This window comes from Ammodytes marinus (assembly GCF_949987685.1).
Source record: "Ammodytes marinus genome assembly, chromosome: 16".
Taxonomy (NCBI): domain Eukaryota; kingdom Metazoa; phylum Chordata; class Actinopteri; order Uranoscopiformes; family Ammodytidae; genus Ammodytes; species Ammodytes marinus.
Window position 1 is genome coordinate 7,360,369 of NC_137220.1, and position 15,739 is coordinate 7,376,107.

A 15,739-nucleotide genomic window follows, 5' to 3' on the forward strand; every position below is an offset into this window, starting at 1 on the left:
ATATTAATGTCTGGGTTTGGAATATACCCATGGTTGTGCATACTCTCTGGCTGCAGCAGCATGATGGTGATACTGGAGGGGTAACACACATTTGTAAAAACGTGTTTCATAAATGGTCCAATAGATCAGAATATGAGTTTGAAAAACCAACAATTTGGACCCCTACATGCTGCAGTGTATATTGCTTTAACAGACGTTATCAGCAGCAAACAAGGATCTTTCACTGCCTTCATGTACTGAAGGCAGTTTATATTGTACTTTGACTACTTCTGTCACTTATGCACAAGCAAGCGCAACACTATCAATGTCTTTCAGGAGGGACTGTCTGCAAATGAAATGGTATCCTCATTTGAACTAACCCTACCCGATACAAAATATGTATTTTCAAGGATGTCCCAGTGTTAAGGTCAGGGTGGTGGATGGGCATGTTGCATCTCCAACTTTCCTGCCAGACAGGGTCCAGCATCCCATTACAGACGTGCAATGTTTTTGTGTTACTGTACAGATGAACTTTCCCTGGTGTTTTTGTTGTCTGACTTAAACTTAAGGCAACTTTACTGGCTATTTAGATTTTTTTTGCATTGAACCCTTCACAACTTTGTCTTTGAACAAAATCCAGGGTTCTGCAGGATTGTCTGATTATAATGGCTTGTCTGGAGATTTGATATTAATTTATTTTTTCATTAAGTATTAAGAGAGTCATTCCAAGGAATCTCCTAGAAATCCAAAAAAAAAATTTTCAAGGTACAACATCTTGGTTTAAAGGGTTGGTCTCTTGTCTCTCATGAGGATCAGGTCAGGGAATCACTAACATATTTAATTATCATCCACTGAGAGCATACATATCCAATGTTATGGTACTCTAGCTACTACTTATTTACATACTTAAATGTTCATCTACTCGAAAAGGAAGATGTTGTAATGATTAGGCTGTACAATATAAAACAACATGTCTATTATCCTCCTAGCTCCATACCAACTCATTTTCGTTCACACTATGTTAATCGTTGCTTTGGGCTACTTTTATTATTAGTACTGTACATTTGTTGAAAAATAACACAAACACATCTAAAACTTATAAGCAATAACAAAGAAAAACACGGGATCCTCAGCAGCACATAAGCAACAAATAAGTTACTTGAATAATAAAGTTCATGTTCAAAAGGGGGTAGGAAGAAGTTGAAAACTTTTCTGGTCCTACCCATTCTAATTTCATACATTAGTATTTTACTTTAGTCCTCTCCAAAGTTAAACTTGTTCTAAAGTTAAACTTGAACTTTTGATGATGGTGGAAAATGATGTATCCTCAACTTGTTCCTTATACACCCCTTCAATGACTCCACTCTTCTTTGAGTAACTTAACTTATGGATAGTGCAGGCCTGCCCTGCAGCATTTGCCCCTGTCAGTCAGTTTGACTGCCCCCCTTCTTCTTAGCTCACCCCATAGGTTGGTCTCACTCTTTTTCTGTCGCTCTCACATTGGTCCTGTTGACCAGTTACTGACGGCTCTCCGCTCAGCTTCTTATTGCACTGGACTAGAAGACACCCTGTCTTTTTGTGGTCCCAGCTTAAAGGGAGTAAACTAGCGTTTCTAAGGATATTTTTGACAGGACTTGGGAGCAAGTGTCTAGATCTCAGCTTGGAATATCATCTCTGCACTGGAACTTTTCAGTTTGATGCCATTATAATTGGTGTCCTTTTCCTACTCTGGCAAACTATCCGAGTTTGTGCAACTCGGATTGGTTTTTGACTTGTGAGTGTGTGGGACAAATAGGCAAATAAGTCCTATAGTGCTCGACTCAGGGGTACATTTCTTCATCAGTTGGACTGGTCCTGGTTGTGAACATGGCATCGTTGAGAAGCCTGATACTTGGGCTGCTGCTGGCACTTCTTTGCTCCTTCCACACCCCGACGGCTCCCATGGCCAAGGCACAGGATTTGCCATTCCGTGCCGAGCAAGGCCTGATGGCTGATGACGACGATGATGATGACGACGATGACGATGATGATGATGACGACGATGACGACGACGACGACGATGATGACGACGATGACGACGATGATGATGATGATGACGACGACGATGATGATGATGACGACGATGACGACGATGACGATGATGACGACGAAGATGACGACGATGATGACGACGATGATGACGACGATGACGACGATGATGACGATGATGACGATGATGACGATGATGACGATGATGATGACGATGATGACGACGACGATGACGACGATGATGATGATGACGACGATGATGACGATGACGACGATGATGATGACGACCACGAAGGTCAGTCACTTTAATAATACAGTAGATCTTATGTTCTCATATCCCTTTGTCTCTTCCTGTGTATTGTGATATGCAAACCCCCTGCATATTTACTAAAGCATCAGCTGTACTGACTTTTGAATTATACTGACGTTATGCTGTTTCGTCTAGGTTGTGCTGTGATTGGCAAGTCAAATTTTGGAACACAGCACAAAAACAAAATAGGCCAAAGTTTTAGTGCAGTAGTTTTACACCAACATGTGTTATATTTACTGTATAAGTGTCCGAAATGGCTGATGTTTTGACTAGCAGTTGGAGATGCATTTCAGGTACAAACCCATGTGCACGTGCATTACAGGACAATGTGTGAAAGGGGAGGAGCTAAGTATAACCTTAGCCACTCCCCTCTCGTTAGCATTCTTACAGCCTCATCATCTCTTTGTCAGTTCTTATTTGAAAGTAGGTAATCAAAGTCCCTCCTCCACCCCTTTCCAGCTGTCAATTTCCCTTGCTGTCTCTGACACTGTGTTCTTCTCCCTGCTTAACTAGAGTTATGAGCAATCTGGGGAAATTGAACTGGCCCATCTGAAGTCCAACTGTCTGAAGTCCTTCGTACAGTACGCTAGATATGAACTTTGGGACTGCAGAAGCATTGATTTGAGAGAGAGAAAGAACAAAAAGAAAAACTATTTCACACAAACCAAGCATCACTTGGAAATCAGTCATTTGGATCACTAGTCTGAGATCTTTTGATTTGTGTTTTATTTGAAAGAATGGGTCCTCCAGAATGGTTCCTCCACTAGGACCCTACTTTCTCATGTTTTGGAGCAGATTGACCTGCATTTTTGTCTTTATGTGAACCTACAGAGAAAGAAAGAGAGACAGTGATATTAGTGGTGGGTGGGGGGTTGGGGTCAGGTTGCTAGAGGAACAGAGAGAGGGACATTAAAGCTTGAGGGGAGGTGCAGGAGGGCCACTATCTAAATTCATTAATTTAAAGCCAACATATGTAAAGTTTCTCTCTTTCTCCATATCTCAATCTCTTTCTTTCTCTGTGGAGCATTTATGCTGCTTTCTGTTGAAGAGGTGTGTAATGCACATAATATATGTTTCAAGTCTGGTGTGTGCACTTGTAAAATTGCTACTGATAAGATAATAGAATACTTTTCGATGTATCTTTGAATAGTGTAATACCCATACCTCTTAATTATCCTGCACCATTAGATAAGATAATAACTTTCAATGCATGTCATTAGCTTACAACAATGATTAGTACATGTTTAGAGTTTTATGCAACTTTCCCTGTACGATTCAGTGCTTATTTGTCCCTGATTCAATTAAATACAAATATTTGAGTAATTTGTGAAACTAAGCTGAATAGATGTTTCATTTTCATGTTATGCAATGTTACAACAGTAGATTTGCTGATTTTTAAGACCTTAGGGAGAGAGTGTTTGGGAAAGAGAGAGAAACATGTCTTTGTTTAGAGGAAGCTCAAGAGCTAAACCTCTGTCAAATGTAAAATTGTCAAGAGATGAAATGGTGGCTGCTTTTTTCTTCTTGTTTGGCAAAACTTTGATTTCAAAATGACTGTGAACAATAATGTGTTGAAAATATGACAATCACCACTGTCCATATATATTTAACCCTACTTTCATTCATTAAATAAAATCAAATTATCATAAATTGCCTACATGCATATCTGTTACCAAAGGCAGAAGGCTTGTGTTACAGCTGTAGAAATGCATTGAGAGGATCTTTACTTTTATTAGAGGTCTGTTAAAATGTACTTGGCCATAATACTGGTATGAGGACCACAATGCTGAGCTACCTACATTTAAAACCTGTGAGTATCTGTTCTGACCACAGCATGCTCCAAATGTACTTTGTTTTTTGAATATTTGTCTTGAAGATTACAGTTTGGTTGCATACGAAAGTTAGGCACAAATGTCAAACGCAATGCTCCAACAGTCTAATTCAAATTAAGGGTCTGAGGGTATTTTTTAATCATGTTGGTGAAACTTTTTCTTGGTAATTTTGGAAAAAGATTAACCTAATCCCGATCCCAATATAGTCTAACTAAATATGAAATGGTCCAACATGACTCCAGAAGTCTAACAAGCAGTATTTAATAGTTAGTTTACGAAATTATATTTTACATCCAAACTATATTGTCAGCTTTATACATTTGGCGTTAATGCATAAGTAATAACTTATGCTAGCCCCCACACCCAACTTCACCACCCGCTGTCACTGTGTGAGTATTTGTGTGTGTGTGTGTATACAGTGCCTTGCAAAAGTATTCATACCCCTTGATATTTTCGACATTTAGTCACGTTATAACCACACACGTATATTTATTTTATTGGGATTTTATGTGATAGACCAACACAAAGTGGCGCATAATTGTGTAGTGGAATGAAAATGAAACATGGTTTTAAATTTGTTTTATAAATAAAAAACTGAAAAGTGTGGCGTGCAAAAGTATTCAGCCCCCTGAGTCAATGCTTTGTAGAACCACCTATCGCTGCAATTACAGCTGCAAATCCATTTGGGGTATGTCTCCACCAGCTTTGCCCATCTACAGACTGACATGTTTGCCCATTCTTCTTTAAAAAATAGCTTGAGCTTCAGATTTAGCATCAGATTGGATGGAGAGCGTCTGTGAACAGCAATTTCCAAGTCTTTCCAGAGATTCTCAATTGTATTGAGGTCTGGACTTTGACTGGACCATTCTAACACATGACTATGCTTTAAACCATTCCATAGTAGATCTGGCTGTATTCTTAGGCTAGTTGTCCCTCTGGAAGATGAAGCTCCACCCCAGTCTCAAGTCTTTTGTAGACTCTAACAGGTTTTCTGTCCTGTATTTGGCTCCATCCATCTTCCCATCAACTCTAAACAGCTTCCCTCTTCCCTGCTGAAGAAAAGCATCCCCACAGCATGATGCTGCCACCACCATGTTTCACGGTGAGGATGGTGTGTATAGGGTGATGTGCAGTGTTAGTTTCCGCCACACATTGCATTTTGCATTCAGGCCAAAAACTTCAAGTTTGGTCTCATCTGAATATGCTGTGTCCCCCGCATGGCTTGTGGCAAGTGTTGGAGGAAGGTGCTCTGGTCAGATGAGACCAAAATTGAAGTTTTTGGCCTTAATGCAAAGTGCAATGTGTGGCAGAAAACTAACACTGCACATCACCCTGAACACACCATCCCCACTGTGAAACATGGTGGTGGCAGCATCATGCTGTTGGGGTCCTGTTCTTCAGCAGGGATAGGGAAGCTGATCAGAGTTGATGGGAAGAAGGATCGAGCCAAATACAGGGCAGAAAAACCTGTTAGAGTCTGCAAAAGACTTGAGACTAGGGTGGAGGTTCACTTTCCAGAAGGTTAAATACCCTAAACATACAGCCAGATCTACTATGGAATGGTTCAAATCAAAGCATAGTCATGTGTTAGAATGGCCCAATCAAAGTCCAGACCTCAATACAATTGAGAATATCTGGAAAGACTTGAAAATTGCTGTTGACAGATGCTCTCCATCCAATCTGATGCTGAATCTGAAGCTTGAGCTATTTTGCAAAGAAGAATGGGCAAAAATATCAGTCTCTAGATGGGCATAGCTGGCGGAGACATACCCCAATAGACTTGCAGCTGTTATTGCAGCGATAGGGGGTTCTACAACGTATTGACTCAGGGGGGCTGAATACTCGTGTGTGGTTTTAATGTGACAAAATGTGCAAAATTCCAAGGGGTATGAATACTTTTGCAAGCCACTGTATATACTGAAATATATATTATATATTGTATATAAAAAAAATTGTGAGGTTCATATTTTACACTAGGCCACTAATCTCTCATCTTTTTGTTGGACTAAGATGAAAAGGGGTGAAAAATTATTACATTTTATCATAATCTGTCATAAGTGGTCATGTTATTTATAATTGTAATAATTTTGGCATTCTTAATAGCTTTTCACCTAATGGATGTTTCCTTATACACTCACTGGCCACTTTATTAGGTACACCTTGCTAGTACCGGATTGGACCTCCTTTGGCCCTCCGAACTGCCTTAATTTTTTCGTCGCATACTTTCAACAAGGTGTTGGAAACATTCCTCAGAGGCTTTTGTCCATAATGACATACCATCTGAAGCAGCGGATATCTAAGCTGCTAGTCTCTCCATTTGTCTGTGTCTGGCTGCTGTTTTGTCCCACGCGAAAGTAGCTGCTACTTAAGGCTAAACCTTTACTAAGTTGCTAGTTACTAATGTAATACAGTCCACAGTCCATTATAGGACATACATTTGTTTATTAACGAGCTTATGGTGTCTCTGCAGGAAGAGAAAAAATTATGCTACTCCATTAATTAATCCACTTTGTTCATTTGAACACCCGCAATCGCCCCTCTTAAAGTAATGTAACTTTGGCACCTCAGTTTACGTAGTTAGTTACTCTGTACGTCGGCTGTCAATGTTCAAAGTCGAAATAATTTTTCTTTGTTTAGATTGTTTTGCTTCTAAAGCCTGTCTGTATGGGTTTGCTTCAGCGGCAGGTCCATTCAAACTTAATCCTAGCCATGCAGCAAGGTGCTCTCCTTTAAGTTTATTTCTCAGGTCAGTTTTTACCTTTTAACCTGCCTTACCATTTTGAAAACCAACAGAAACATTTACAGACAATTAGCACATCGGTGTATCTTGCATAATCGTTTAGAATCACTTACCCTGTTCCTTGCTCAAGTCTTGCTCAACATGTACAGTGGAGAAAGAAATGACCAGAGCTACTGCAGCCAACAGACTTAAACAAGGGTCAAATGTATTTGCCAACTGTCCCATAATAAGGTAGTCATATTAATAATGGTTCCTTGTTTTTTTGCCTACCAGGATAGAAAAGAATACAATCTTTAACAGGATTAAAGGAATTATAACCTTGAATGCTCCTGACAGCACTGTCTGGCATTTTCATCAAGAGTTTTCATCCTACCTGTGATGCTATTTGGTTCCCTTCCTGGCACCTTCTTTCTAGCTGAAAATATGAATCAATGGGCTTGATGGCTGAAAGAAGGAAAGAGTCTCAGTCAGCCTGGTTATGTTAATCCAGTTTTTCATTATGTCAATTACAATTTGAAAAAAATTGTCTATGACACATTTTATATAAAATATTTTGATGTATTTATCTACCCATTTATTTATTTGAATATTTTTTACAAACCTGGATGTTTGCTCTTTCTTCCGTACTTTGAGCTGTGCACCAGTTCTGGTTTTTACCATCGTTTTCAGACAATTATATTTATGTACAACAGCGCCACCTAGTGGATATAACCGTAGGGTTTTAAAAACTGCAATATGGTGGCGAAAAAAAGGTGGGAAAAAAGTCAACCTCGCGGTTACAATGCATGGGACATCAATAACAATGCTCTTTGAGCAGCATTGTCTAGGTCTATCAGAGTTTTACAGGACTAAATAAGGCTGCAGGTCTTTCAATATAGCTCACATCATTATTCCCCTCTTCCTCCTGCTCACTGCTGCAGGCTGGTGTCAATCTGAAGTCTACAAGGATTGAATTCCTTTTCAGATACGTAGCTTATTAAACTCGATCGCTACATAAGGTGGATCATCATTTAGAGTGCATTCATAACAGTTCTGCTCGCCCAGTCCCCTGGTTTGTGCGTAGCTCAGCGCCGCCAGGGATGAAGACTGCAGCTACAGCTTTCGAAACAGAAACTGTCTATGTCCACACACGCGTTTTAACAACTATCTCCGTACATAGACATACCGTACACGCCTGAAAACGCATATCTCATGACTGTTCACAGCCGTAGATATGAAGCAAATTGTAATGGGCAGAGAAACATGACTGCTCCTCACATTCAGTACACGTCGTCTTATTAAATAGCAACCGCACACACTGAAAACATGGAGGAAAGCAACATTACACATTTAACACAACAAAGCATTATTTTTAGGCAAGCAATACAAAAAACTGCTCAGTTTAGTGCCTTCAATTTATAGAATAGTTTATACTTACCTTAGGAAAATGACACTATCTCAGTCTGAAGTGAATTGCTGACGCTGTGTCACGCATGTGTGACTTGACGCGGGTGGTTGGGGCCAGTTGCCGGCTCGTCTGTGTGCGCTATAAAATTACATCGCTGATTGGAAAATAATGGAATACGCGTTTAATTTACCTAGACAGGTCCAAATCTACTTGGTAGGGCTGCACAATAAGATCCTATATGGGAAAAACCTGTGTACTATTGTGATGCCGTGGCTGTTTTTTCCTGCAGTAACAATCGGAGGCCACTAAAAAATTGGGGAGGAGGCCTCCAACCGTGTCATATTTTACCGTAGTTGCATCCTTTTCGCTCTACTTTATGCTTGACAAAAATGTTTAGCATTAAGCTTACACAATTAGGCTACAAACTCTGGTTGGAAATAAACCTGTTATTTATTTCCACTGTGCAGTGCGGATCAGGTCGTCGTGGCTCGGATCGAGTCAACTCGGTTACGCAAGATCTAGGTTGCGTTTCCACCGCCAAAACAACCCTTTCGGTAAGGCAGGGTTTATGCCAGACGCCGTCAAACGACTGAATCAAGCCAGTCGTCTCTTGTTTTTGCTTGGTCAAACCAGTTACTCCTATATTTTATGTCCCCCTGTATTGCGAGCGTTTTTATTTACAATATTTTCAATAGGTTACAAGGCAAGCTATCTTATATTGTTTAGTTAGGTGCAGTTAAAACCACTTTGTGAAGTTAAATGTTTATTTAAATGTGATTCAATGTTCTCTTATCACAATGCGCTAATAAACGACATTGTATAGTTTAGCTAATAAACACTCTGGTTTATTCAGGCTTCAGCAGTAGGCCATCACATATATCGTGATCAATATCGATATCGATCAATATTACACCATTACACCATTGATTACACCACAAACAATACGCAATAAACAGAGATCTGCGCGCTGAATCTTTCTCTAAACACAGGACTCTCTTCACTATTGCCAAGCTGAATACACACAGAGGTTTAATGTGGAAATAATTGTGTCGACCAATCATATGACTGCAGAATGTAGCTCGACCCTTTTTCAGACGGTTTGGTATGCTACCCCCAACAGAAGGGTGCAAAAAAAAAAAAAACGTTGTCCATGAAAACGCAAATAAAAGCGTGTTGAGCCAACTCGCACCTAGCCGCACCGCTCGGTGGAAATGAGGCTTTACAGGCATGTTCTGAAACTTAAATATAAAGTAGGGTTTATTCATTTTACACCTGTCAAAATTATCAAGATTATGCTGTCATTAAAAAGAAAAATGTATATTTTAATACGCAGTCTGTGCTAAGAGGTTAACATGTAGGCTACTTAAAACAAGTAGGCCTATCAGATTTAAAAGGAACTATAAAGTATTATTTCACTATAAATATCAGTTTTCCTTTTGACTCACCTGCATGAAGGCTACATTTCCCCTGTCGTGCAGCGGGCCGTCTCACGTGTAGACCTGCCCCTGTTGGGTCGTGCCTCAAGCCGACAGCTGAGCTCAATGAGCGGAGCTTTCCGTTCCCTCCCCGGTACCGTCGTTAAGGCAGTGAGGTACGCAGATACTGCTCCAACAGCCCAGAAGTTACTCTCCCTTGTTTCTCGCTGCTGCCTCGTCCCTAAAGGCTATTTGGCTATAGGCCCTATGGCTAGCCTATATAATATAAAGCTAACGCAAGCGTCCATGAAGTCAAGTTGCTTGCTAGCTAGAAAGCTGTCTAGCTAATTAGCAACTGCTCGATAAAGATAATGAAGGAGAAATCTAAAATATTTACAAAAATATAATAAACGGCTCTAAGTAAAAAAAAAGATAACAACAGCCTATTTAGGAGACGTTAGCTGCATGTCTTCTTATAAAATCTAACATTTTAGTCAAGTGCTAGGCCATCACTTTCAAGTACAGTAAAGTGGTACAGATGTAGATAAAATCTGAATATTTTGATTGAACCAATGAGATGTCAATCATGTATTAGGACATTTCATTGGCTAGGGAGAAACTTTGACAAATGGCAAATACCAGACCCAACAAGACCACAATCTCTAGGCAAAACACGCCAAGAATATTCCATCTCTTTGCTAACACCTCAGAGAGTGTCAACTCCACTGCAGAATGTTATTACCAGGAGGACAGAATGCATTACAGTTTGAATTATTTAAATTTTTTGGGTAGTGAGTATACAGTAGCCTACTTAACCAGATCGTTTCAAATCATTCACATCACAGAAAATCAGACCTGTAGCTTAAGAGAAACATAACATTGTCAATGTGTGAAATTGTCAGCATTCTGAGGAAATTCAGTAAAGAATGAAATAAAGTATTCAGACATGATCCGAGATCTATAGAGACACATCTACATAGGCTAGTTCCTATTCTGTCTTCATATGGACCTAATTTGTTTTCCAGAATTGTCTAAATTTTTAGTTACTCAGAGATTCACTCATATTAATATTGGTTATTGGTACATTAATGTTATGTGCAGCTGCTGATGACGGCGACGACGATGACGATGACGATGACGACGATGATGATGATGATGATGACGATGATGATGACGATGACGACGACGATGATGACAACGACGATGATGATGATGATGATGATGATGACGATGATGATGATGATGATGACGACGATGATGACGATGGAGATTATCACGCGGGCTCGTTGTGCTCTTTCTGTGGATTCTGTGAGGTATGTCTGAATTGAAATTGGAACAATTAAAGGTAGACACTCAGTCAGAAAACTACAGACCTTAAAGGAATAGTTCAACATTTTAAATTGTAGCTTTTTATCTCACTTTCGGGATCAAGAAAAGGTAAAATGAACCGTTACTGTAACTGTGCGTGCATTTTTGTTATATAGAAATGGGCAAAGGTCGCTCATCCAGGGTAGCTTAGCTCAAATACTGATACTCAAGGAGAGCAGGTCAACAGATAAACTTTACGACATTACACTTTTTATATGTAGTGGGTGTCCTGGGGAAATGCATATGTAGAAAGACGAAGAATAAATACTATAGAATAAATAACTGAATAAATCTTCACCTCATCACTTGATATTGCCGAAAGACTTGAACTAGTGGTGGATGATGCCATCTTTAGTAACTCGCTTCTTGTCCTTGAAGGCCACCATAGCTCCTGTAATTATTTGAAAGGGAAGGGGAGCATTGCAATCTATATTCAAACCACTAGATGCCACAAAATATTCCGATATTACACACTGCACCTTTAAAGCTACGAGTAACATTTAAATATCTTTTAAACAGCCTCATGTTTCCTCTGATAATCATAAATTACCTTTAACAGCAAACGAGACCATCAGTGCAAAGAAAGACATTTTTAAATAGTTTTTATTACTGCTTTTGGTCTGGTCGCACACCCAGTCCGATTTTCGGTTCGCTCGTGCAGGCTCTATGGTCACATATCCGTATTGGTCGCAGATTTCAGTGTGGCGCAGCAACGTGAATTGAGAAGCCTATCCCTCCAGGTGAGGGAAGGGGAGAGGGAGCCTTGTTTGAGACAGTTATTTGTCGTCATAATGACTGATAACGGGGCTGAACCATCAAAGAAAAAATGCAATGAAGAAAAGCTAAAAGGGAGAGTGATATAGGCTACGGGCGGGACCAGGGCGTTGCCAAGCAACGTGTATACAATTTCACGAGAGCGAAACTAGACTGCAGTGTTTACTCCTAAATGAATGAGCGGTTGGTACTAACACAAAGTTTGCTTTGCTTCACCATCATCAGATAACCATTATCTGAAATAGTCATTATTTACAACAACATAAACACATTACCTCATCGTGATCCATACTAACTGCCGTCTCTCGTTCATTCGCTTTCTGTGAGGAGTCGGACACATAATCTTTCAGCTCCGTGAGAGAGAGTAGGCTAGTTAGGTGACACTGCTGCATCAACTCATTGCAATCAGGTGTGTGTGCCAGACTGGCATTAGTTGATGCAGTGTCAAAACCACTCTCACAGAGCCGAAAAGAGTCCTCACACTTTCAACACACGGACATGCACTATATTGCTCCCTTCTCAGTTCACACTTGCGCGCCTGGCACGAGCTAGAAAACAGCTTTGCGACAGCGGGCGTCGTAAAAATACTACCGCTTTTGTCCAAAGGGGACGCCAACGTGCCATCTTACTCGTAGTGGCTTTAACAAATGTATGTCAGCGGAATTTGAAATCAAACCAACATCAAAATGTGTTGTGATGGGAATCAACTGGGCCAAAGACTAACCAGCTGGGATCTGTTTCTTCCATGGGTAAATAGAATTAGTGCATATGGATATGGAACCCAGCTGTGTGTCTCTGTAGGCTCTGTGGATGTCTTTCTAACGTAATGTGTCTTCTTCCAGCACTGTGACAGCTGTGACAAATGCCCATGTGAAGAAGGAGACAAGTCGGAACACTGCGATGACTGCAAGGTGAGAGAATAGCTTTTCACAATGATTTGTAATACATTTGGTAATCCTCTTGACTTGTTATCTAGCACCAATTACCAAATATCTAAAGAATTAGCCTAATGCCATTCCCATCAGCCTTACATTTCTCCAAAGGATACTATTTCAAAAAATTCCAACTTGCGTACTGCAGCTGCTGCGCAATTTGCATTTTGTGCAAAGTGTGCACTGTCTAACGCTAGCTGTCAGTCCTGTGAGTCATTGTTTGGCATTTTGTAACATATTAATGTCATTATGCCAGCCAGGCCTAATCATCACATGATGAGGAATTTATTTTTCCTTTAACCACTTAACAGCAGTAAGAAAAAGCACTCTGTAGTGTCCAGTCAGACACAGCAGCATGTATAACCTCTATTACACACAAAGCAGCTGAGCAACAAACTCTTGGGTACTGTCATAGAAATGTACACATTTCACTGTCCCTGTGGATGCTTATTCTGCACATTATACACTTATACTATACATATACTATTATACTATTCACATCTACTTATTGCTGAGCCCTCTCATTCATGACTGCCAGGACATTAATATGAAGAAATAAATGAAAAGTCAAGTATTTTATATGTTTATGATTCCTAAATGACAAACATCGAACTGTTTACATTTCTGACTCCTTTTTTCTGTTCCTTACTTCCTGTCTTCTTCCCAGATGTGCACTTACTGCCATGTGTGTCCTGCTTGCGAAACTCTTTGCCAGCCTGGTGAGTAAATGCAGAGCTGCACATTCAAATTGACAGAGGCTCCTGCTCCGGCTCACGCTTGTCTTTTTCTTCTTTCTTCAGGAGGGTTCCTTGATAAAGTGACTGGTTCAATCTACAAGTAAGTCATATTGACACTGAACTAGGCATGGGACAATATAAAAATGTCATGTCCCAATTATTGCGATCCACGATATTATCCCCATAACCTGTGTGTGTCACTCCATCCACAGGACTGTAGCGGATGTCTTCGATGACGGCGATGATGACAACTGAACCTAATCATATGTTGCCACCATGTGGCCAAGTTAATATGTTTCACCTTCACTTCTAATTTTCATTTTTATTATTGTCTGTTTCCTCGAGGACATTAAACATTTGCTCACCGGTGACTAAATAAAAATTGTTAAAAGACAAGTCGGTATATTTGTGTGTTGCTGTTATCTGAGAAGTCCAGGGTGCACTTTCAAGGAAACAGAAATATTTGAAATCATATCTGCGATATGTTGAATAAAAAAGAAGGGACATTTTCATGGAGGAGTTTGTTGTTTTTAAAGTGCTCAATCCACTGAAGGTATGAAGTACTGACTTCAATAAAAGAAAATTAGGGAAATATTTCCTGCGCAATGAATTCTACTTTAAGCCAACATGCAGCATAAATTCAGTACATAAATTTCCTTTTTATTGTGCACTTAAGCATTTTATTATTTTATAATTTGTTTGCTTGATAAAACATGTACATTAATAAAAGGAAAAGCAGCAGATCCTCAAATTTGAGAAGCTGGAACCATGACATTTTGCATTACAAATTACTTTTATCAAAATAGTCAAAAGCCAATTCATTTTTGTCAGTCAATTTATCGACTATTGTTTCATGTGTGCTTGTAGGCCTATATCCTTCTGGGTAGTATACAATATTTTATAAACTCTTCATATGTATCATGTGCTAAATTTGTAAAAGTGACATAAGTTATCAGATAAATGTAGTTGAGTAAAAAGTAGATTTACAACTGAAATATAGTGGAGTAGAAGTATAAAGTAGCATAAAAAGAACATATTCAAGTAAAGTACAAGTGCCTCAAACTTGTACTTGGTTTCATTACACCTCTGCCAAGAACATAAAGGGTCAGTACATGATCTGATGAGTATGAAAATGCTGTGAATTGCTTTCACAGTCACCCAATCTCTACCCAGTTGAGCTCCTATCGCAGATTTTGGACCGACGTGTTTGACAGCATTCTCCATCACCATCATAAAAACACCAAAGGAGGCAATATCTTTTGGCGTACTGATGTTCTTCCCTCTAGTAGAGTTCCAGAGGCTTGTAGAATTAATGCCACACTTTCAGTGAAGCTGTTCTGGTGGTAGCATGGGGACACAACACCTTACTAAAGCACTGTTTGATTTGTTGCCTGCTGTATCTACACAGTAGCAAGAATAAAATGAGTCTACAGTGAGCACAGGACAGAGCACGATCATATTCTGCTGTAATGTTGGGCTAGGCTTCAGTTTGAAAACAATGCCCGCCCTGATTATATAGTAGGCTACTTATAGTGTAGCCCAGTAGGCTACTACTGCTGCAAATTCCCCTAGAAAATAATTGAGAACCACTGGGCTATATAGTACTTTTTTTTTAAGATCATTTTTTGGCATTTTCAAGCTTTATTAGATAGTACAGAGTTGAAATGGGGAGACTGAGAGAGAGGTGGTATGACCAGCAGTAAAGGACCACATGCAACGAAGGCCAGTGCCAATATGGTACGCGCTCTTTCCACTACGCCATCGGAGCGCCCCGGCTATATAGTACTTTTACCAATTAAATTTTAATTTCAGCCATTCTACACCTATTTAAATTTTGCAATTGTTTTTTTTCTCTTTACCAGTTGTTAAATTTGTTGTGTATTTGATGCATTTGCATTGTATATTGTGTATGTATTGTTGTTTTTGTTTCTCAACATCATTGTTGATACCTCGAGTATAAAATAAAATAAAATAAAATAAAATAAAATAAAATAAAATAAAATAAAATAAAATAAAATAAAATAAAATAAAATAAAATAAAATAAAATTAAATTAAATTAAATTAAATTAAATTAAATTAAATTAAATTAAATTAAATTAAATTAAATTAAACTAAATTAAATTAAATAAAATAGTCTGCAGTCAGGATGTGGCTTACACTCTGGTCCAGCAGGTGGCAGTATACACATTTCAGTTACCGTCTACACTACCAACGAAGAAGAAGAGGAAGAAGCAAC

At 39.3% G+C, this 15,739-nt stretch overlaps 1 protein-coding gene across 1 annotated transcript; it reads left to right on the forward strand.

Annotated features, from left to right (window-relative positions):
* The first annotated feature begins 1,492 nt into the window (after positions 1 to 1,492).
* Positions 1,493 to 13,938, forward strand: LOC307263159 (uncharacterized protein). Its single transcript, XM_080044231.1, has 6 exons — positions 1,493 to 2,302; positions 10,793 to 11,004; positions 12,676 to 12,744; positions 13,433 to 13,484; positions 13,566 to 13,602; positions 13,715 to 13,938. Exons 1-6 carry the CDS (start codon positions 1,846 to 1,848, stop codon positions 13,755 to 13,757), a joined length of 870 nt encoding a protein of 289 aa, XP_079900357.1. The 5' UTR covers positions 1,493 to 1,845; the 3' UTR covers positions 13,758 to 13,938.
* The last annotated feature ends 1,801 nt before the right edge of the window (positions 13,939 to 15,739 follow it).